At 45.9% G+C, this 23,375-nt stretch overlaps 1 protein-coding gene across 7 annotated transcripts in view; it reads left to right on the top strand.

Moving 5' to 3' along the window:
• Nucleotides 1-23,375, top strand: part of LMTK2 (lemur tyrosine kinase 2) — a 168,642-nt gene that overhangs the window by 77,967 nt on the left and 67,300 nt on the right. The window contains exon 1 of one of the 7 annotated variants that reach the window (XM_057695463.1): nucleotides 11,351-11,770. The exons of 3 other annotated variants lie outside the window; for them this stretch is intronic. In XM_057695463.1, the coding sequence (XP_057551446.1) occupies nucleotides 11,677-11,770 (94 nt within the window). In that variant the 5' untranslated portion in view covers nucleotides 11,351-11,676. Of the gene's footprint in view, nucleotides 1-11,350; nucleotides 11,771-23,375 lie in introns of those variants that run through there. 3 more of the 7 variants (XM_057695464.1, XM_057695462.1, XM_057695468.1) reach the window with 3 other exon arrangements.

Genomic DNA, 23,375 nt, shown 5'->3' with positions numbered 1-23,375 from the left:
TTGCCCCTTCTTTGTCCTTTCTTCCATTTTGTAATCTGGAGTGTGAATATGATGGCTGGAATTCCAGTTGCCACCTTGGATCATGAGGATGGGGCCACACCCTAGGGATGGCAGAGTGGGAAGCTAAAAGGAGCCAGGATATCTGAGGCCTTCATGCTGCCAACACTGTTTGCCCAGACTTTTAAATGAGAAGGGAATAAACTTTTGTCTTGTTTAAGGCTCTCTTATTTGGGAGTCACCAATATTCACAGCTGAACCTAAGTCTAACTGATAACCAGTAATCTGATGAATCAGCCTGGGTTCTTAGTTGTAACCACAGAAACTAATTCTAGCTGGTTTGAACAGAAAGTGGATGTGTTAAAGGGTACTAAGTAACTCACAGAATCTCCAGGAAGGCTGGAGAAGCTGGCTTGGAGTCTACACCATCAGGAACAAGCCCCAAGCACACTACAGAACAGGCTTAGATGGGACACCCCCTTAGAAAAAAAATCCCTTTGGTTCCCTCCCTGCTTCAAAATGGATATGCCTGCTACCCGCTCCGGTTTCTAGCCTCTGACTAGGCACCTGTGCATCTGATTGGTGGAATACAGTCACATGGCAGGACCCTAGCTTCAAAGGAGGCTGGGAAAATGACCGGCAGCCTCTCACGGCCGGCACTGGGAGCCAGAAAAAATGATCAAAGGCCATGACGCCCATCTCTGGCATTCCCCAGAGCTGTTGCCAAACCGGAATCTCAGATGGCTTTTTTACATGGAGCCTCTGCTTTTATGTCTGTGTGGACAGGATCTCTGATGGACAGTGGCTTATCTCTAGGATTTAATCAGCTGCATCTTTCAATGCTTTGCATTGCCTTTCACTTTGGATGTAACTGAGCTTGTGTGGTGCCTCTTGAAATTCACCTCCATCTCTGGGAGAAGCGAATGCGTGTGTGGCGAGCTCATTACAGGGAGCAAGTAGCCCCTGATCCAGCAGAACCACCCCCCCACCCCCCTCAACCCCCCACCACAACTCCTCTTCCGGAGTTTCGGCCTTCTCTTTTTGATCCCTAAGAGGAGAAAGGGCTCAGGCTTCTTGATCAGGGCAGAGGGACTGTCTCACTGTAAGACCGGAACTCAATGCAGATTCTTCATCCACAGAGAAAGCTTTGGGCTCCATGCTTCTGAAGACCCTCCCAGCTCAAACTGATGTTCTAGGGTTCAGTACTGCTGCATTTTCTAAATTCCCTGGGGTCCCTCCAGGATGCAGGTGTTTTGACACTGAGGACCGGGAGCCAGAGGACTTTTCAATTGGCCTCATCTCCATTTCTATTAAAATGCCTGCTTGATCAGCAGTTCCATTTCTGGTTATATATACACCCCAAAGAGTTGAAAGCAAGGGGACTTCTCTGGTGGCGCAGTGGTTAAGAATCTGCCTGCCAATGCAAGGGACACAAGTTCAATCCCTGGGCCGGGAAGATCCCACATGCCATGAAGCAGCTAAGGCTGTGTGTCACAACTACTGAGCCTGCAAGCCACAACAACTGAAGCCCGCATGCCTAGAGACTGTGCTCCACAAGAGAAGCCACTGCAATGAGAAGCCTGAGCATCACAACGAAGAGTAGCCCCCACTAGCGGCAACTAGAGGAAGCCCGAGCACAGCAACAAAGACCCAACGCAGCCGTAAATAAATAAATAAATGAATGAATGAATGAATTGAAAGCAGGGATATGAGCAGATATTTGCACACCATGTTCCTAGTAGCATTATTCACAAGAGCCAAAAGGGTGGAAATAACCCAAGTGTCCATCAACAGATGAATGTGTGTCCAAAAACAGGATGTGGTCTATCCTTACAATGGAATATTATTCAGCCTTAAAAAGGAAGGAAATTGACACCTGCTACAATGTGGACCAACCTTGAGGACATTATGCTTAGTGAAAGAAGCCAGTCACAAATAGTACATGATTCCACTTATATGAGGCATTTAGAAGAATCAAATTCATAGAGACAGAAAGTAGAATGGTGGTTGCCACGGGGCTGGGGGGGTGGAGGGGAGTGGGGAATTATTAAGTGGGGACAGAGTTTCAATTTGGGAAGATAAAAAGGTTCTGAAGGTGGATGGTGATGATGGTTGCACAACGATGTGAATGTACTTAATGCCACCAATCTGTACACTTAAAAATAAAGTGGTGCATTTTATGTCTTGTAGATTTTACCATAATAATAATTTGAAAACGTCTGCTTGCTCAGAGGCCAGCTTCTTCAAAGACTCTCTCGGCTGGATCTTATTAGCAGGACTAAAGCCAAATAACCTATTGCCAAAACATCCCATCAACTCACTCAGTTCATTGATAATTTTAATCAATACAGAGAAGAATAACCTGCCGACCCTTCCCTGTTCTCGCATAAAGGAGACAGCACGTGTGTGTGGCCTAGAGCCGGTACCCCTTGAGTCCTCAAACCTGACTTTGGAAAGGTGCCGATTTCTGCATAGATATTCCAAAATCCTCATAGGATGTCTTGTCCCCAAACAAGCCAGCGAAAGACTCCAGCTTCCTTCTGAACACAGACACATACACCCAGATTTGAATAAAGACACAACAAGTAGAATTTCACCTCCATACCTCTATACCTTGCTCAGAAACAATACACAAGCGCCAAATGGAAAAGCTACCTGCCATCACCAGACAGCAACAATCTTGCAAGTCAAATTTAAAGAGAATATGTGGAAGGTAGCCAGCCACCCCACCTAAAATAAAACACTCCACTGCCCTCAGCCGATTCAATTATCTATCTAAAAAAGGTCTTTTTTTAACACCTCCCAGCAGGCAGCTGGTTCAGCGAGGTGGTGGTGGTGAGAAGAACGGTGAATAATCACGGAAGCAGAGCCCAAGGTGCAAAATAAAACACGGACTGGCTCAGCCAGGAGCAGCGGCGTCCTCCCGCCAGGAGTATAAACGTTTAGAAATGGATATTATCGTTTCAGTGCCATCTGGAATAGTTTCCACGGCGGAAAGCCTATTTTAAAAATTCTTCATGATTCTCTGCTTGGGAAGCGATGCTGGTGACCAAGTCTCTGTCCTTGACAGGATATCGCCGAGTCGGGTCTGTAAAAATCCGCCAGCTTAAAAGCAAAAATAAACACACGAAGAAAACAAATCTTCACCTTTCCCTATAAAATAATTCAGGCTCATTATAGAAAAGTGAGGAAATACAAAAAAGGAAAAAGAAAAAAAGGAAAGGAAGAGAGAAATGAATAAATAATGGAAGGCAAATGTTCTACCACTCCGAGATAACCATGTTAGTATTCTAGTGGTTTGGTGACTGCCTTCTAGTCCTCATGAATATGTATGATACACACATGAATATGCATATGGGATTATGCTGCCTTCTTAAACTTAACACAGCAACATGGCGTTTCCCTTGTTAATGTGGTCACTTGGGTCTGGTCACTCTTGCATGATCCCCTTCTTGACTTTTAAGGCCTTTTGGCCTCCGTCCTCTGGTTGGACTCTCTCTCGCCTTGCACTTCCCTTTCTCATCCAGCCTTACTGCGTTGTGATTTTCCGCTATTTATGCCTCCTCATTGGATTTTCCGTGCTCGGGGTCTGTACAAGGCCATCAGGCCCTTCTGGGCACCCAACAGCCAGCCCCGCTAGACCCTGGTTCTCTGGCCAGGCCTCTCATCAGCCAGGACAACCTCTGCAAACAGTTGCCCCTCCCACGCCTGCCTCCAGCTCTCTCACCAGCCTGGATTTACATTGCTCAGGAGGCCTTGGGTCTTTGACTTAAAATGCTTTCTTGGAGGGCAAAGGAGCTTGCAGTTGGTTTTCCCCACAGGAATCATTCGCTTCCGCGGCTTCCACTCCTTAGTCATCTTGATAAGAAGAAGGTCACAGGTGCTTGTCCTCAAAGGAATCTGGGACGTGGCCAAGCACGACCCATGTAAACACAGCGTGAGCACAGGAGGGAGAAGAGGAGGAAGGCCGGTCCAGGGATGCTCAGAGACATCCCTCACACCCACACCTGACACTCCCAGGCGCAGGAAAGCCCCGTCTCCAGCTGAAGAGCTGCTGGAGGTGTTTCATCTTCTCACGGCCTAGGACAGACCTGGTGGCGGTCCCTAATGCCCAGGCCTCCTCTGCCCTGTCCTGCCACGGGATCTCTGCCAGCCCACCTGGCCTGGGACGAGCCTTCCCTGTCCACAGGTGGCAGCCTCACCCTTCATGAGGAAAGGTGAGCCGCTGGGACAGGGCCCATCTCCCCCAAGAGGAAACAGGCGTGAGGAAGGAGACTGTGGCCTTGGACCCAAGTGAAGTCCATGGCGGAAGCTCAGCCTCCCTATGAATCCTTCCTGCAGCTGATCAAACACCACCCCGCAGCCTTGTTATCCTTGGGGAAAGCTAAGATGCCCCAATTCACACACCTGTAAAATGGGCACAGCTCTGACCCCAGAGGGTCATTCTGGGACGTAATGAAGTAACACCTGAAATGCCTGCAGGTCACCCAGGACACAGCTCGCGTCTGAGCCTCCTGAGCAGAACCTGGCTTGTCTGCCCCTGGAATCAGAGAGAGGGACACACACTCGCCCTCCTGGAAGAGCTGTGGCTTATGGTTACAACCCGGGTGTGCAAAGAGCAGCAAAAAGGCCTGTTTCTAATCAAATCTGGCGATTTAAAAACGGCCACGCCTCCCTCTGCTAGTAAGTCATAAATTCAGTGAGCAACAGAAGAGGAACCACACGTTCAGGCCCAGCCTGTTGGTAGATGTGGAACCGCCCGAAACAGCTCCAGGCACAGGGCGGTGCAGGAAGTCGCCTGGGCCTCCCCAACTTGGGCCCTGGCAGCCGGGGTGGGGGTGAGGGTGCCATTGGTGACCCAAGGCTTCCTGCTGGGCGCGGAGCCCGTAAAGGAGCCCAGCAGGAGCGAACTGTGGTTTATCTGGGTGCCTTTGGCCCCAGTTGGGTTCTGGTGGAGTCGATTCCTTACTTGTCATCCTCTCTGGGGTCCCACAAAGGCTTTGTTTCTCTGGCATTTGGGGGCAGACAGAAGAAATAAGGGACGTTCCTCCTTCTGCTGCCCCTCCCTGGGCACCACAGGCACCTTGTATGGGACGGGGTGGCATTGCTGGAGGAGCCTCCCTAGGAGTCCCTCTGCTTCGAAGCTTCCAGGCCCCGCTTCGTGAAATCCCCTTCTGGCCCAGTGCCGAGGAAGGGCCTGAGGGTGGTATTCACCAGCTGACGGATGGGGCGCCTGCCCGACCTGCCCAGCCACCCTGGGCCCACGTGCCAGCCCCGCCCTGGTGAAACTCCCCCAGCATAGGCTGGCCTGGAGGGGCTGACGTCGACGGGTGTCAGCCTCCATTTTACCGGCTTGGGGCAAGGGAAGCTGAGCCAGGTGGGGATTCCCAAAGCAGCCTTGGCTCTCGCTGTCCTGGGACTCCACCCGAGAGCAGAGGCCCCGTCTTCTTGCTCACTCTGGTGCCTGGAACCCGGCCTGATGCATCACAGCCACCTCCTACGCAGGTTGGCATCACCGATGAATGACTGGTGAGAAGCAGGTGTGAGCAGAACACACACCCTGCCCTAGAGAAGCCCTTAGTCCACAGACACTGGGGAAGGAATCAGGAGAGGGACGTGGAGAGTGGACTCAGGATGTATCAACAGCAAGATGGAAGGGCCTTCTGGATGGAGGGAACACCTCCAAGGTGTCCGCGAGGCTGCGCAGGTTGGAGAAGTGGCTGGAGAGCAGTGGACGGCCACAGAAGAGTTGGGCTCGGGCTCGGACATGAGCAGCCACCAAGAGGGCCGGGCAGCAGGGAACTGAGTGCCAGGAGGACGCAGCCGCCAGCACCACCTTGGACCTGGAAAGATGTGCTGTACCCTGGCTGCTGGGGGCCCAGAGGGCATGCCTGGCCCCTAGTCTTCATAATGTGAGGAGGCCTTCCTACTACCAAGATTCATATCGTGTGGCTTTCTCAATACGGGAAGGAATTCAGCTGCTGGGCAGGCCAAAGAGAGAAAAAACTCGTGGTCACCCCAGGAGGACATTCTGTCTTTCGCAACGGTCAAGTTTATTTTATTGAACAACTACTGCCTGCAGGGTAGTATTTGTTTCCCCACCTCCTCTCTTCCCCCACCTCCTCTCTTCCCCCATCCCTACCTCTGTCCTCACCAGAAGGCAACCCCTAATAGGGCCTCTCACCTGAGGGGCTCACACAAAAAGCAATTTGGCTCACAGCTTGTGTTCACAAAAGTCCTATAATGTATGCTTTTGACATTATTCAGTTTTTTTTAATATATATATTTATTTATTTTATCGGCTGTGTTGGGTCTTTTTTGCTGCGCGCAGGCTTTCTTTAGTTGCAGTGAGTGGAGGTTACTCTTCGTTGTGGTGCGCAGGCTTTTCATTGCTGTGACTTCTCTTGTTGCGGAGCATGGGCTTGAGGTGCGTGGGCTTCAGTAGTTGCAGCACATGAGCTCAATAGTTGTGGCTCATGGGCTCTAAAGTGCAGACTCAATAGTTGTGGCGCACGGGCTTAGTTGCTCCACAGCATGTGAGATCTTCCTGGAGCAGGGATGGAACCCGTGTCCCCTGCAATGGCAGGCGGATTCTCAACCACTGCGCCACCTAGGAAGCCCGACATTATTCAGTTTTGATTTTGAGACTCAGCAGAGACTCTGGAGCCAGGCTGCCTGAGTTTGGATCCTACCTCTGCCACTTTCTCTGCCTACCTCTGCTATGCGACCTTGGCTAAAGTACTTAGCCCCTCTGTTTCTCAGTTTCCTCATCTGTAAAATGGGAATGTCAGTAGCTTACACCAGTCACAAAAAGCCACATATTGAATGATGCCACTTATAGGAAAGGTACAGATTAGGTAAATCCGTAGAGATGAAAAGTAGATTCGTGGTTTCCAAGGACTAGAAGGAGGGGTGCAATGGGGAATGACAGCAAATGGGTACAGGGTTTCTTTTAGGGATTATGAAAATATTCTAAAGTTAGATAAAGTTTAAAGAGTTATTATAATTTTATTTATTTATTGGCTGTGTTGGGTCTTTGTTGCTGTGCATGGGCTTTCTCTAGTTGTGGTGAGCAGGGGCTACTCTTCATTGCGGTGCCCAGGCTCCTCACTGCAGTTGTTTCTCTTGTTGCAGAGTGCAGGCTCAGTAGTTGTGGTGCACGAGCTCCACATTGGCATTCAGGATCTTCCCAGACCAGGGATCAAACCCGTGTCCCCTGCATTGGAAGGCAGATTCTTAACCACTGAGCCACCAGGGAAGTCCCTAAAGAATTATTATAAAATACTTAGAGCAGTGCCTGCTCAAATCACACATAGAAAGTGATTTGTAAGTCATTGTTAAATAAAATTAACTTCCAAATGAAGGCATCACCCTGATGAGCTGGGAAAAATATGTTCATAGTGCGATTTGAAAGTGATATCCCATTCCTGCACCTCACTGTCTGTTGAGTACTTTTTATAAATCCTGTAATTACCTCATGGATAGCATTGTTCATTCATTGATTTTTACCATATTGGGTCTCCCTCCTCCATAAATGGGTGGTGCTCAGGGCTCTGAAAGGCCACCACATCTGGTGAGCTGTCCTTGACTCAGTCAGCTTTAGACAGAGGATCTAGAAGTCAATAAAAAGTAAGGACTTCATACAAAGGCGTTTAGAAGGAGAGTTGGTGAGGAGGTATGTGGCCTTTGTTTCACTGGCAGAGAACTAGGAAGAGGTGATTCCCAAGCTGCGTGGTCTCTTTATGTGCTTAAAGCTGAATTAAAGTAAGGCAACCACAAAAGGATTCAAGTCAGCAAGGGACAGTCATGGAGACCCTATGGAGGGAGCCCTATGGCAAGACCACTAGTGCACATAACAAGTGGCCCTCTGGGAGGAAAACAGCTCTGATTAGTAATGTTTGCCAAGTTCCATGGTGTAGATACTCCAGCTACAGACATAATATCACTGGAGTCAGAGCTGGCAAGAGGTTTGCAGTAGTACAGTATTATATATCATTTCTGCCACACAGCTACAACAGATGCAAATAACCTCAAAGCACAGATAACAGTAAATGTAGTAAAATAACTGACTTTTTAGTATTTATAAATACTTTGCTTTTAATAACAACTTTGAGATATAATTCACAAAATTCACTTCTTTAAAACGGATTTTAGTATATTCACGGAGTTGTGCAATGATCACCATTATTTAATTTTAGAATATTTCCAACAGCCCCCAAAGAAACCCTATATCTATCAGCAGTCACTCCCCATTTCTTCCCTTGACCCTAGGCAACCACTAACGCAACTTCTTTCTCTATGGGTTTGCTTAATCTGGACATTTCATAAAAATGGAATCATACAATACATGACCTTTCGTGACTGGCTTTTTTCACTAAACATAACATTTTTGAGGTTCATCTGTGTTGTAACATGTATCAGTACTTTGCTCCTTTTTATTGTTGAATAATATTCCATTACAAGAATATACCATATTTTGTTAATCGATTCATCAGTTGGGCATTTGCATAGTTTCCACCTTTTGGCTATTATAAATCATGCTGCCTTGAATGTCAGTGGACAGGTTTGATGTGGACATATGTCTTCAATTATATTAGGTGTATATCTAGGAGTGGAATTGTTGGGTCCTATGGTGACTCTATGTTTAACATTTTGAGGACTGTCAAACTATTTTCCAAACTGGCTGCCCATTGGTACCTCATTTCCTAAATTTTTCTTTCACTTTTTCAATCAGCCAGCCATCTGGTATCACTGGCTCAGGAAGCTGCAGTGTTAAACAATTGCCACTGATTGTTTTCAACAAACTGAGGATAGTGCTCTTTGCGCTAAGGGAGTCCTGAGTTCTGTCAAATAAAGAAATCCTGAGAATGATGCCTTTCTAGGGAGCTGCCTGACAGGTCAAATAATGACAGTTATCTGGGGATGCAGCTTTTGGGAGAGCTCCAAACCTGTTCTGTCCCCTCCAATAGCTGCTAGGCTGTTCATTTTCACAGCTATCATGGTTGTGAGGCTGATGTTTTTCAAGGCTACTGTGGAGATGTGCGAGAAGAATGTGACTACAGCAAGTGAAAACACCACAAAGCTCACAGTTCTTACTGAGATTCAGCCATTTTCCTTTAAAAATGCTCTTTGTGCTGTTGCAAACCTTTGGCTAATTTCTAGAGCTCTGAAGAAGTTGATTTTGACAATTTTTGCCGGTTTTCTCATTGCTTTCCATTCTGAAAACGCTTCTCCTTATTACCTTTGTTTTCAATATAATTTACTTAATTGCAAATTTATATAAATTAATTTTCAAAAATGGCTGTGTCTAACAACTGGCATGCAAAATTCCTGAAGATTTAACAACTGGCTTTCATAAGCTGGTAGCAGCTGGTTCCAGTATACCACTGACAGGACCCTCATGGATGCACCCACCTGATCCAGCTCAGCCCTGCAAACGTTTAGGGTACCTGCTGAGTGCCACACCCCTGGAGATGCATGCTCATCCAGTACTAAACTGAATCTGTATCCATCTGAATCCAGCCCTCAGCCAGAGCTTGCTAGCAGGACAGACAATGCCTGCAGAGTCATCCTAGAGATGGCTTGGTGTGCAAGAAAAACTGGAAAAGGCTGAGTACAGGTGAGAACAGCTATAGGAACACTGAGAGATATTTTTTCTCATCTTAGGGATCTAATCCCAAATTGTGCCAAAGGCTGTTTTCTGATTCCTAGTGGAAACTAAACAAAGCAAACAGGTTCTCATTTGCTTTATATATTCTCTAACTGGAAGTCTTCAAAAGAAGCACTGGGCAAAGGTGTGAGCGGTGAAGTAGGTGGTAGGGTAAAGGTTTCCATTAGACACTGTCCGAGGAATGTGTACCTTAACCCCTGTTCTGTGAAGTGGAAAGGGAAAAAAGTTTTTAAAAACACTCTGGGGCTGCTCGAATCGTAATAAAACCTGCTTTGGGACCGTGGTCTGACGTGTTGTTGCTGGAGCACACTTTAGTTATGATGAACAACCGCAAGGATTACGAGGCAGGGCTGTAGTTGGGCCGGCACTGCTGCAAATAGATCCAGTGACTCCTCCAGGGACCTGGCGTGAGCATTCCCTGGCTTTCTCAAACTCAAAGTCAGGAGCTTCCTGATCCAAGTAGAAGCACAGCAGGGTGATTGTGTCTCTTTTCAAGACCTTTGCCTTCCTTTCCTTTCCCACATAGAAATGAGCGGACAGCCATGGACGCTACAACCCAGCACTTCCACATTCCAGCTATTTGTTTACTTAGGTGTTTATTGGCTCCCTTAATCATTCAACAAACATTCCCTAGGCCTGGTCCATGTGTCTGTGCAGGGTTAGCACCACAGAGAGCTGGCATTTGGGATGGACATCTGAGGGGTCTGGAGAATTGGGGAGGCTCCCCTGCTGCCAGTTGATAGAGCCCCATCTGATAAGATTCAAATCAGTCCCTCTGGTGCACAAACTGGACTACGAGTGCATTCTCTGGAAGAACCCAGCATTTTCCCAACCGCCAGGCTTCCAATCATTGTTACTTCTACCTGGAAAATAGTTTTTCTCCACCCTTTCTGCAGAAGGATAGTCTCTCCTCACCTGTTGGCTGGGCCTTGTCTCTTGGTGGGGAGAGGCAGGCACCCAAGACCAGGCACCCCTCCTGTAGAGAATGCCTACTAGAGCCAGGCCTTCTTCCAGTCCGGGGGACCCCTAGCTGACACGTGCACAGTTCCTGTCCTCAGGGGGCTTATAGGCAAAGGAACAGTAAAATATGGCAGCTGGGAAAGCACGCTGTCCGGGGCCAGGGCGGGGCACTAGGGGTTGCTAGTCATTTGTCCTGGGGTTGGGAGAGGCCTTCTTAGATGACGTCATTCTTCAGATGAGTCTCCACAGTGGAAAGGGAGTGTGCCAGGTGGCCAAGGAAGGACAGGAAGGGCACTCTTGCCAAGGGGAGCAGCTTGAGCTCAGGAGATGAATTACTGGGTGCGAGGGGAGAGGTATTCTATTCATGCAGAATTGAAATAAAAAAGCCCAAAGTTCCTTGGTGGCTGATAGGTCAACCTAAGAAGAATCTAAAACGCCTATTGCAAGCAAAAAAGGCAGAAGACACAACAGCCCTCTTTTTACACGTTTATTGAGAAAAAAAATCCAGGAGGGATTCTGGATGCTCTTCATTGTCTTCTTTATATTCCCTTTTTAAAAAAATTTAAAATAATTGCCAGCATCAGCTGCTGCCCACGCACTCCTGGGTCTGCAGGGGGCGCACCCGCGGCTACCCTCCCTCCTCCAGGGTGATGGGCGGGGCCTCCCGGGCCGGTGTGGACCTGACGACGGGCGAGATGGGCTGTCTATCACGGCGTCCCGCCCCCGCCCTACGTCACATGACGCAGCCCATCATGGCGGAGGGAGCGGGGCTCCCCGGGACCGCGGCTCCGCAGAGCTGCTGCCGTTGCTGCTGTTGAGAGGCGGCGACGGCGGCGCGGGCGGGCGGGAAGGATGGTGTTTCTGTGGTTGGAGCGGTGGGCGCGGACCAGGAGCCTGGCTGAGGTTTGGCCCAAGCGACGTGTGTTCAGGAGCAGCCGGCGCGGCTGCCGTTGAGGCAGCGGAGGGAGGCAGGACCGACTGACGGACGGACGGACGGTCGGACGGAAGGCAACCCGAGAGCCGGCCCCCGGGGCCGCGCCGTGGGCGAGATGCCGGGCCCCCCGCCGTGGCTGCTGCTGCTGCTCCTGCTGCTCCTGGCCGCCGGCAGTGCCGGGGCCGCGCCACTTCCGCAAACAGGTGCAGGTGAGCGGGCCTGGGGCGGGGACCGGGCTGCGGGGACGCTGCGACGGGGGCGGCCCGGGAGGAGGCGGCGGGCCCGGTCTGGCCTCGGCGCCGAGGAAGCGGAGGGCCTGCCGGGGCGGGAGGCCCGGGGAAGCGAGTGATAGGGAGGTTCTGCCGCAGGGGCGTTGGGGGGGGGTGGGGGTGGGGAGCGGCGGGCAGCTTCTCGAGGGCCGAGGCGGGGGCGAGGCGATGCGGATGGGGCTCGGGAGGGCTGCGAGCGGGACGGCAGCGGCCGGCCCCTCCCGGGGTGGGCTGCAGTACCGGCTCTGGACCTGTTGCCTGAAGGTCCTCAGCCTCCATCCCTTCCTAGCACTTCTGCTTCCTTTTCCAGATGTCACCTGCCTCCTGTGCTTTTCTCACATCTTATAATAAGAACCGTTTCTTAGCCCTAATCATACTTAAATGCAAATGACTTGGAGAGCTACGCAGAGTTTCCTTCGCTCCCTGCAACTTGTTCTGAAGTTGTAAATTGATTTTAGACGCTGTGCTTTTTATTCGGATTGAATCTCTGGGGATGAGAAGGAAACCACTCTATAAATATCTCTATTTTAGGAAGCCAGTGATTAGAGTAGCAGCCTTTGAATAACTATTGACAAAATGGCCCAAGGGTGATTGAAGTTTCTATTTTAGCTACGTCAGTGTGTGATTTTCTTTTTTTCTCGCCATCGTTTCGTTTGTGGTTTATTTTCCCCGATAAAACTTCAATCCAGGAAAGCATCTCAAGTTGAATAATTTTTTTTTTTAAGGAAGAAAATAATCTAGGCTAATTTGCGTTATCATCTGCTGCTTATCTTTGAAATAAGGGGAGACTGGAATTTCATAGAGTCATGAAATTTTAGAGATGAAAGAGACCTTAAAGATAATTTGGTGAATTTTTTTTTTCGTTTTGCAGTTGAAGATAGTGAGGCCCTGGGGGTCGAATGACCTACCCAAGGTGACACAGCTAAATTGTAGGCGGAGCCACAACTAAAACTGAGGTCTTAGGTTCCCCTAGTTGTGTGATTTTTCTGCTTTACCACTTCAGGTTTCTTAGCTGTTTAGAATACTCTTTGAGGTCAACAGTTATTTTAGAATGATGTTAATTGGGTACAGAATGTGGGAGGTACTGTCCCTAGTAAAGACATATTTTTCAAACACATCCGCAGTGGAAGCTAAATATAATTGTTTCCAGAGACACACCAGGTTATGTCATTGAGTGCCCTTTAGTAGAGAATTCACTGTTACTTTACCATTAGTGTATCACTAAATTTCTGCCACTGCCTTAGATCACATATTTGTGAGGTGAATTCTCTTTTCTGATCTGATGGATAAGAAGAGTGAATGTTATGAGGAGTGTATAGGCAGCCCAGGTAAGAGCCACAGAAAGTGCCTGGGAAGTTAAAAAGGCTGTAGGGAGAAATGCTGGTGTTGATATTAAAAGACATTGAATAGTGAAATTGAGGATTAACACCAGAGTAGGAGAGTGGACAAAGGGTATGTATGTGAAAGGGAGTCAAGAAGCTTCTGGATGACTTTGCACTTAGTCGAATTTTTACGTATTTTGAAAAGCAGAATTTATGTAGGAACCTTTGGAAATGTCTGCCTATAGACCTTTTTTTTTTTCCTCTTTTTATTTTTTGGCTGCACTGTGCAGCATGTGAGATCTTAGTTCCCCAACGGGGGATCGAACCCATGCCCCCTGCAATGGAAGCTTGGAGTCTTAACCACTGGACCTACAGGGAAGTCCGAAAAAACCTCTTAACATATGTTTTACTCCCTTCTTTGACTATTTCATGGAGGTAAGCCTTAAAAAATTGAAGTTTTTGTTGGAGTGTTGTAAAACAAAGCAATCAGGAAAATTACTCCATAAATAGAAATATTAAATCTTGGCATTAAAAAAAGCACAAAGAATTGTTTGGTGATGTATAGCAACTTTTGTAGATTTTCTCTTCATGTTCGTTGCCTGGAGGGTGTATGGTGAGACGTGTGGCATATGGATAGCAAGTACCTACTAGGGTTAAACTATGTGGAAAAGGTGCACAGTCACACACAGGTTTGGGAGTTTGTATTTCCATTCAAAAGAGATGGTCATGGAGATGAATTCTTGACCAAGATGTAGTAGACCAAGAAAAATAAAGGAACCTTTGAGCTAATCCTGATAAGTGAGCTCGCTGGTTAAGAAAGAGGAAGCCCTCTGGAACATACATGGTAGATAAAAGAGCAGTTAAACATTGAAAACAATGACTCTCAAGCTTTTGATTATCTGGGGGCCTGTACTCCTTACGAAGGGAGGGCTGGCCATTTTCAAATTCAGATTAGATTCGTTGCATAGGGTCTTTGCCTCCTTGGCCTTATTCTGCTTAAAGTTCAAACTGGTTAATAGTGCTTTGGAGAAAGCATGGCTTATCAACAGTAGGTTGGAAAAAAATACTTAAATTGTGTCCTTTGCCAACCTGTTTGCATGGGGAAATGAGACAGTTAACTGAAATTCAGCATTTAAATCGAAGTTCATTTATCCAAAGTTTCTTTGTCACCCAAAATCATGTCTAGGTTCTGAAGTTGAGAAAAGGTATTTACCCATTACATCATAATAAGCTTTGTAAATATGTTGGTTGCCTTTGCCCATCAGGCAAGAAGGCATTTCTTGGTTGAATTGAGGGGGGATCTCTTTATCACTCTGAGAGTCCCTTGTGTCCTCCTTAGGGGGCTCTTTCCCTGAGAGTCTATATTTCTGCAAGGGCCCTTGTTATGGGGACTTAGATCCTGCTGGTCCTCACTTGGGAAGCTTACTTAAAGAGAGGAAGTCTGCTGTTTCACACACAGTTCAGTTACCAAACTAAGATTACAGTCAAGAAATTTCTTTTCTCCAGATTATGGTTATCAGACTTTCTTCTCTTGGAAAATATTTATGTGCCTTTTGTAAGATTCTCAGAATTCACATCATAAAGAAAGATCTTGTATGCATGAAGGCATTCCTCTGAGTCCACAACTTGTTATTAATATTAGGGTAGTGGCGAGACAAGGAAACCCACTTCTATTGTTTTGTGGCATATTAGGTCACAGAGCACAGAGGAAGCTTTTAGCAGTTCCAGATAAAGGACCTCACGGAAGTCTGTGAAGCCGGTGGGACTCAGCTACTGATTAAACAGCAGCTTGTGAAACCGAGGCTCTTGTTTTAGATTAAACAAACAGGCTTGTAGCTTGAAAAAGATTTCTGAAGTAAAGAAAGTGCTTTCTGAAGTGTGAATTTTTGTGTTTATTTTAACAGCTTCTGAGAAATGAAAATTATTTTCAACAGGCTTTCCATGCAAATTCTTGTCAGGATATATGGCTGTAAGGCTTAAGATCTGGTTTAGACTGGGAATGCTGTTAATTGCTTCCAGTTGGTGATATTTTGGGGTTATCTAACTATGCTCATTTGCATAGTAATAGGAAATCTGTCCAGCAACTTTGTAGCTGACCAGCATTGAAGTTATCAAATCTCTACAGTTTTGCAGATATCTGTGCTGACTGTTCACACAATTCTCTTGAAATTTATAGAGTCCTTGGGCCCTCTGTGTCTCCTGTGGGCTGTGTCACTTAGATAACAGCCGTACATGTGATAAAAATAAAACACTTTGTAATGTAAATGTAGGGGATGACCAGGGTTCTGAAATGGTTAAACAGACTAGTCCTCAAAAAAGTCCTTGTAGGTGGATGTATAAAAAAGCATCCAACTTTTCAGCCCAGTTGAGAGCAAAATTCATGAACCAGTCACAGGAGGAGCAGGTGTTGTAGCCAGAGCTTGGACTTTGGAGTTAAGTCTGGCTGTGAGGCCTTCCTCTGCCACTTTAATAACTTTTAAGACCTTGGCCAATCACTTGACCTCTCCAAGCTTCTTAGAACTCAACTGTGAAAAAAAGATGATGGTAGTATTTACCTAAGGGGTTGCTGGCGTGTGGTTGCCATGTCTGCTACAGGTTAGGCACTTGGCAACATAGATTTCTTTGTAAATTTGGTGGATTGTCGTAGAATTGACTAACAGTGGGTAGTATGACTTCAAAGAAGGAACTCAGCATGGTAGCCGCTTATCATGGAAGACCTAGAACTTATGAAAGTAAAAAAAAACATCTTTGTTTCACAAAATAGCAAGTTATATGATGGGTGAAGAAGAGATCCTTCAGAGAGAAATCTAACTTATTGACGTATGATGTATAGGCTGGTGTTGTTACTTCTTGAAATTCATACTCTTGGGGAATTATGCTAGAAATTTTTAAGATGATCTGGATTAGTCTGCTTTTACATAATAAACCTGTTTTTGAACATCGAGATGACTAAAGCTCTTGCACGTGAGCAAATGCTGGTTTTAATTTACTTAAAGGAACCACGGGCAACATAAGTTCATTTGATCCCAAACAAAATTGTATACTTGCAGAAAGCAGTGCCTGAAGGCAGCCGGTTCACCGGGGCTGTGGTAGGACCAGCACAGGGCTGAGGTTTCCCCTTAGAAAATGTCTTTCGGAGAGATGAATGTGACAGACTTGCTTTCTCTCTCTTTTTTAAAATCATGTATTTTTGCAGTCTTCTAGCTGTGCTTCACTCTGAAATTTTTATTTATTACTCAGACACAAGGAAAGGAATATTATAGAAAGGAGAAGCTGGGCAAATGTTCTTGGTCTAAAACAGACTACTGTATCTGGGGTGGTTTTTAGATTCGAATCTCTACTTTTCTGTGACTCCTCATATGAAGATGCTGTAAGAAAGCCGAAGAAATGTGGTAAAATCTGTGTCGGAGCAAAATATTGGAGTGAAGTACTTTTAAATTGTAGCAAGTGACTAATTTGGAACCATGCCTTGGCATTACAGTTATTTGCCACAGAGAACAGGCATATCAGAAAAATAACCTCAGTGTTTCAAAAGAAGGTTTTGTGCAAAGGTGAGCCCATTGCAGAGGTTCCAAATTTCATTTGACTTTATTGTGACTCAGGTGGGAAACGTGAGAAACCACAACAGGGTGCGCTCCTCTCCTTCTCTGAAAGCCTCTGCCGTCTCTCCCCTGACTGCAGAAGAACCATTTATTTGTACTCTTCTGCCTTCCTGGGGCTTCAGGGGGTTGGTGGTAAACCTTACATTTTATTATTGACAGCTTGGCAGATTTTGCACTTTGCTATATTATGTTTGTTTTAAAAGGCTTAAATTACCATCCGGTCAAACTGATGCGCCGTGATCAGGTGCTGTGGTGCGGCTGCTGCAGCCACCAGCCCCGCATCCAGCCCCAGTTTGGGAAGCTTTGGGCAGGGAGGTCATGGCCGCTGGGTTTGTGCTGTCCTGGCCTCCGCCGTTCCCCTCTCGCGGTGCTTTCTTAACAGCTAAATTGATCTGCTCATAGTTTGCAAAATATTCTGTGCAGAGTCCCATCTTGCAGCGCTTCAGATTCTCTCTGTTTGCCATTGCCTGACTCTTCCCCTTGTATCTCTTAAGTGCCGTCATCTTTGCCTTTTTTTTTTTTAACCTCTCTGCAGCCCCAGTTTCCCTACTGAGGCCTTTCTCCTCGCCCAGGCTTAGTGATCGCCACCCCTACTGAACTCCTAGAGTGTTTCCTTGTGGGGCGAGATGTTCCAGGGGATGCAGGATGAGAACATGGGAACTCTCTCATTTATTTGCATTTCATCCTTAAACAATTTTGACTTATGTGACTTTCAAGGGTGTAGACTATATCGGTACACTAACGCACTTGTATGATTTGTAAATAAATTTACATGAAATGGAAGGAATACAAAGAAAATTTACTGGGGGGCTGTGTCCTCATAAGAGGTTTGAGTTTGTTGTATGAGCCTGCCCCTTGCACCTAGCAGATACCACCTGTTGTAAGTCCTGTCTCTTTGCCTGGGTTGCGCGCTCTGTGTCTCCTCGCCTCAGCATTTCGCGTGCTTGCACGGTGTTCAGCTGAAGCTTGTGGGTGATGCTGAAGTCTGAGGGGGACACTGTTGGGGAAGTGAGTTTGGTGCTCCAGAGTGTGCGTATTTTCAGAGGAGGGGTTGTCAGCTTAGGGCCTCGTTCATCTGACCCCAGTCCTTTCCCTGGACTGAGGCCGTGGATCCTTTTATTTTTAGCCATAAACTTTTAGAACAATTGTAGATTTACAGGAAAGTTGCAAAGATGGTACAGAGAGTTCCCTTCTGACGTGTGTAACAACGGGAGTCAGTACTGACACATTATTATTAGCCAGCGTCCAGACTCTATTCAGATTTCGTCGGTTTCAGGGTCCCACAGTAGGTCTAGTTGTGATGGCTTCTTGAGCCCCTCCAGTCTGTCCCTTGTTTTTGATGATCTTGACGTTTCGAGGAGTTACTGGTCAGGCGTTGTGTAGAATATCCTTCAGCTGATGCGTGTGTGATGTTTTACTTGTCACTAGGCTGGGATTCTGTGTTTTGGGGAGGAAGACTACAGCGTTGGAAGTGTGGTTCTCATCACATCATATCAAGGGTGTGTGCTTTCAAGACGGCGGGTCCCTTGATGGCCTGGCTGAGGTGCTGTGTGTCAGCTCTCTCCACTGTCAGGTTACCCTCTGCTCCCTTCTCCACATGGTGCGTGTGCACGGCCTGCACTTAGCGGTGAGGAGTGACGCTCCACCTGCTCCAGGGGGAAGTATTGAATATCTCTAGAAATTACTTGGGATTCTGTGTAGGAGATTTAACTACTCTTCCGCATTTATTTCCTTATTCAATTATTTATATCAGTATGGACAGTTGGATATTGATTTTACACTTTGGGTTATAATTCAATACTCTTATTTATTTTGCTGTTTAAATTAGCCACTGGGAGCCCTTTCAGTTGGCTCCTGTGTCCTATAGACATATGTCTGTTTTTTTTTTTTTTTTTTTAAGCACCTCCTTGTTTTCTGGCGCTGTAAGAAACTCTCGGCTCACCTTGTGTATTCCCTGCTCCATCTCTAGGATCAGCGGTGTCTCATGCGGCTTCCTTTTATTGAAGAGTGATACTAGAAACCAAGATCTGGACACTGGATTTGCTCGCTGCTACTGGGACGTTTATAGTAGAGTTTTGGTCCTCTGCTTCCTATATCTAATCCCAGGTGTTGGGAAAAGAGAGTGAGTGATTGAGAGATTTTGGAGGGATGAGGGGCCTCTGAGAGACAGATGACCTGGAAGGACCCTGCATACATTTGACCCTGTCACTTGACCACCTTTTAACAGCCTATTAACACCATCGTAAATCTACACATCCCACACTTGTGGTATAATAGTATTGGCAAGAAGTCATTTTCATTTTTAGAGCAATGGGTATTTGAAAGATTTTATTGACTCTCTCCAAAAGCAGCCTGTTCTCTAAGAATAGGAGGGACACCTCTTAAGCTTAAGGATCTAGTTAGAGAGAATTATTTTAGGGGGCCTGTCAGCTTTGGAAACTGTTGACAGGGGTTATAGGCAACTCCTTTAATTGGTGGAAGTTCAGATGAAATGTCCAATGGCAAGTCTCTTGGAGAGTACAGGGGGCTGTAGACTTGCTTTGATCTTTTTACAGAGCTTTTCATTTCATTTCTTTTCATTTTTTTATTATGGAAAATTTCAGACATACACAAAAGTAGAATAATTAATGTAATGAACCCTCGTGTGCCCGTCACCTAGCATCAGCAATTTTAAGTTTATGGTGAATCTGGTCCCTGTTGTTTTGCTATAAATGCTGGCCACGGTATCAGTTCAGCTGAAACTGTTTTAGGAAAAAGTAAAGATGTTTTTATAAAACAGGATCACTTGCATCAAAATCACCCAGGTACTTGTAGAAATGCAGATTCAGGGGCCCCCAACAAACCAGCTGAATCAGAATTCTGGAGGTTGGCCAGGAAATCTGCATTTGTAATACTCTTCAGGTGATTTCTCCAACCCCACAACACAAAATATTTTATCCTCTACTAGAGACAAAATAATATCAGTTATTTAATAGAAATCTGTTGACTTGTGGAGCTAGTGAGACTCAAGGAAGGAAGAACAACTTAAAATTTAAAAACTAAAAGTTAATGAGAACACCTAAAATCTGCAGAGATCTCTGCCCCTGCCCGCCATACACAAATATTGTTCTGAAGAATCTTCCTGTGAAAAGCATGTGTGCTATAACCACAAAGGAATTTAAACACTCCAGGGTGGAACATACTTACAAGTACTTACTGCTCCAGAGACCTTTTTGTGTGTGTGTGACTTTAGCCCCTTCTTTTGGAGTCAGTATAAATAATAACTTCTTTACATTTTATAAATATCCTGTATAAATAATCAGTGGGAAAAAAAAGCAAACTGTGAGCTGGTAGCCTGATATTCAGATGCCAGTGCTGTGAGCTGAGAACCTCGTGGTGTAGACGTGCCTGCCCTGGCCTGCCGGGGTTCTGCCTTCTGCAGCTCAGACCAGCAAGGAAATGAAGCTTGAGCAGGTGTGACGTTCTTGGTTCCCCAGGTGACATGTGCACGCTACGTGAGAGTCCCTGATTTTTGACCTGTACAATAAGTTGCAGGGTTATTTTTTTCCAGCATGATACCATGTCGTTAACATTTTGCTATAAAAAAGTTTGCTTTTCTAAACTGTTTTATTTTGGAATAGCCTTGGGCTTGTAGCCCATTTTATATTTTTCCACAGGTACTTCTTTTAAAGCTGGTTGATGTATTTTGATGTATTTGTTGTGGGTGTATTGATATGTCCAAAATATTTTTATGATGAGCTAAAGAAAGCAAACTGTCTCTGAAACTGCTGCAGTATGATGACTGTATCATCAGTTGGGTTTGATGGAGAACATCATAGGCCTATATACTAGTACAGATAATTCTGGACTGTTTTTTTTTTTTTTTGGCAACACGTATGCCTTGCATAGGAGAAAAGAATTTCATTTTAAGCATCTAAGATAGTAATTTTTGAGAGAGAACTTGCTCTTATCCTAAATGAAACCACTGGAATTTAATTTTTAAAAACTCTTTTTTTTTTTTCTCCTTGAGGTCCATATTCAAAGTCCATTCTGAAAATGTCTTTTTTTTTTCTTTTTTTGCTACACTGTTTTGACGTGATATAACTGCAGCCTTTAATAACGGCAAGTAAATCTCTAAGACATTTTGGACTTAGAACTGACAGAGGAGGATGAGTGTGCTGTCACTTGGCACATTTAAAATGTCTGCTCTAACCAGCCAGTAATTGTAAAATTCTGTAGTTTCAGCTTCTTATTGCAAAACCGAAGGTTGTGATCTGTTGGTTACCTCTCAGATTAGCCTCTGAATTTAAGTTTAATGTAGTTTTCACGCTGCAAATTCTTCCTCAGGACCCTCAGTAAATTCAACCTGCGCTCCTTTCAGAAGGAAAAAAAAAATCCCTCTTCCTGGTGCTACCTGGCAGTGTGCCCCGCTAGAATGGTTCTGTGTCAGCAGCAAGTGTTACTTTCCAAGGATGCAGCCTGCTGGCTTGGGCCCAGAGCCCCACTTGACTCTGACTTCAGACTGTTATTAAAACGCAACACCCGGACCCTGATTGCTGGTGAGGCACTGAAAAATAACAAACTTACCAGAATAGTTCTCTGGGAACACTCCACCAGAGGCCTGCTGCCAGGGTGCAGTCCAGGAGTCTGTAATTTAACTTCGTTTGCTTAAAAAAAAAAAGTTAATTTTAATAAAAGATCTGATTACCAATTTTCACTGTAGAGACACTTGGAGGACTCATGCAATTTTGGAATTATAAATCCTTGTATATAGAACTTTAGAGCCAAAATGGCAGTTTACAGGTGAGGGAACTGAGGCCCAGAGAAGTGAAGCAGTGATTTCAATCCTGTGCGGCCCATCAGAGGCCGCCTTCGTTCTGGGTTGAGGGGCCTTGACATCCAGGCCACCCTGCTCTCCAGCTCACTGCCTCATGCTTTCAGGAACACATGTATTAGTGTGGTGCACATGCATAGACTGATTCCAGTTATTTTTCCCTCTGGATATTTATTTCTATTATCTGAAAGTCCTGAGTGAAATTTAAAAATATTTATCAGAATAGTTGATTCTTGAAGTATTAAAGATAATTCCTTATTGAGTTAGGAAACATGCTAACTTCCATAATTAGGCTCAAAAAACCACATTCATATTTCTTTTTTTATAAAGACTTTTTTTTTTTTTTTAATTTTTATTTTTTTTTTTTGGCACACGGGCTTAGTTGCTCCGTGGCATGTGGGATCTTCCTGGAGCTGGGATCGAACCCGTGACCTCTGCATTGTCAGGTGGATTTTTAACCACTGCGCCACCTAGGAAGCCCCATATTTCTTTTTAATTTATAAGAACAACAGCTTCCACCTGTGAAGTGAGTTGCACTGTTTAATTAAAGGTGGTAAAGAATCTCTGTGATTTGAAAGAAATGTAATCATAAACTTGTAAAAGTTCGCCTGTGAACATGAAAAACGCTTTAAGCACTGGGATTACGTAGCTGCTCTTGTGGAGGTGTGGACCCCGTCGAAAGTGTGCTGGAGGTGGTGGGTCCCGAGACTAGTGCCCCGAGCAGGTAGCCGGTGTGTGCTTTGGAGAGAGAGCCACAGGCAGGTGTCAGGAGAGGCACGTGGCGTCGTAGGCACACGTCATTTTCATCCTCTTTCTCTCAGCTCTTTGAGGCCACCTCTGTGATCCACGCCCTGGAGCCCGTCCTTCCTCAACTCTGGCTTCCTCCCAGGGCAGCAGCTTCCGTGTTTTCACCTGGACCCTCTCTCTCAGTTCATAATAGATGACAGTTTAATGTATATTCCCCCCATAGCTTTATTCTCCTTTTGAATAACTTTATTAGTATAAGTTCTCAGGAGTAGTTAAAAAAAAAAGTGAACCGTTCTTATGGTTCTTTTGCTACTAATCACCATATTTCTTTCCAAGACACTTTTTAAAATGCTGTCCGCCCCTGCCTCTGCAGCGTCCTGTTTCCTGTTTGACCCTGTTTCCTTGTCTCATCCCTTAAATATTGTTCCCACCCGCTTTGCCCTCTCTTTTCTGTTCCCCTCCTGATCTCCTCTCTGTCTGTATCAATTAACACATGTAGGTATTTTTTTAAGTGAAAGTGTTCCGGGGATTATAATAAAAACAGCCTAGGGCGCCTGTGTCCCGTCCTGTTCTCCCTCGTTCCTCCTCTTGGCTCCGCCGGGCATTGCCCGCCAGCTCCTTTAGCTGTGTTGCTAAACGACAGGCTGGAACTACTGTTTCTTGGTTTCAGTAGATACTGAACTTCCACTGTGGAAGAAGAGGATTTATATACTCATGTACACACTCACACACTCTTCCCCTTCTCAGCATCATTTACGCTTTTTTGGTTAAATCAGCATTCAGCATTCATATTTTTCTGACTCCAAATACTATTCACAGCTGGCCCTAGAGTGTTTCTGATGATTACATTTCTTCGACATCTTTTGTTTTCTCTAGATGTTGTTATCATTTCCTTAGCTTTTCGTGAGTGTATCATTCATTTGTCCCACTCTCCTCAGGGAAGGTGAAACCTCCTCTTGGCGGGTTGGCCGTGCCCAGTGCAGGGCTTGGGTGGTGGTTCTCCGTGGCCTCCAGCGCCCTGCTGCCAGGTCTGAGGCCGTCTTATTTCCTTTCCCGTGTGG

Source organism: Hippopotamus amphibius, chromosome 9, assembly GCF_030028045.1.
Source record: "Hippopotamus amphibius kiboko isolate mHipAmp2 chromosome 9, mHipAmp2.hap2, whole genome shotgun sequence".
NCBI lineage: Eukaryota > Metazoa > Chordata > Mammalia > Artiodactyla > Hippopotamidae > Hippopotamus > Hippopotamus amphibius.
This window is presented reverse-complemented; position numbering and strand designations above follow the sequence as displayed.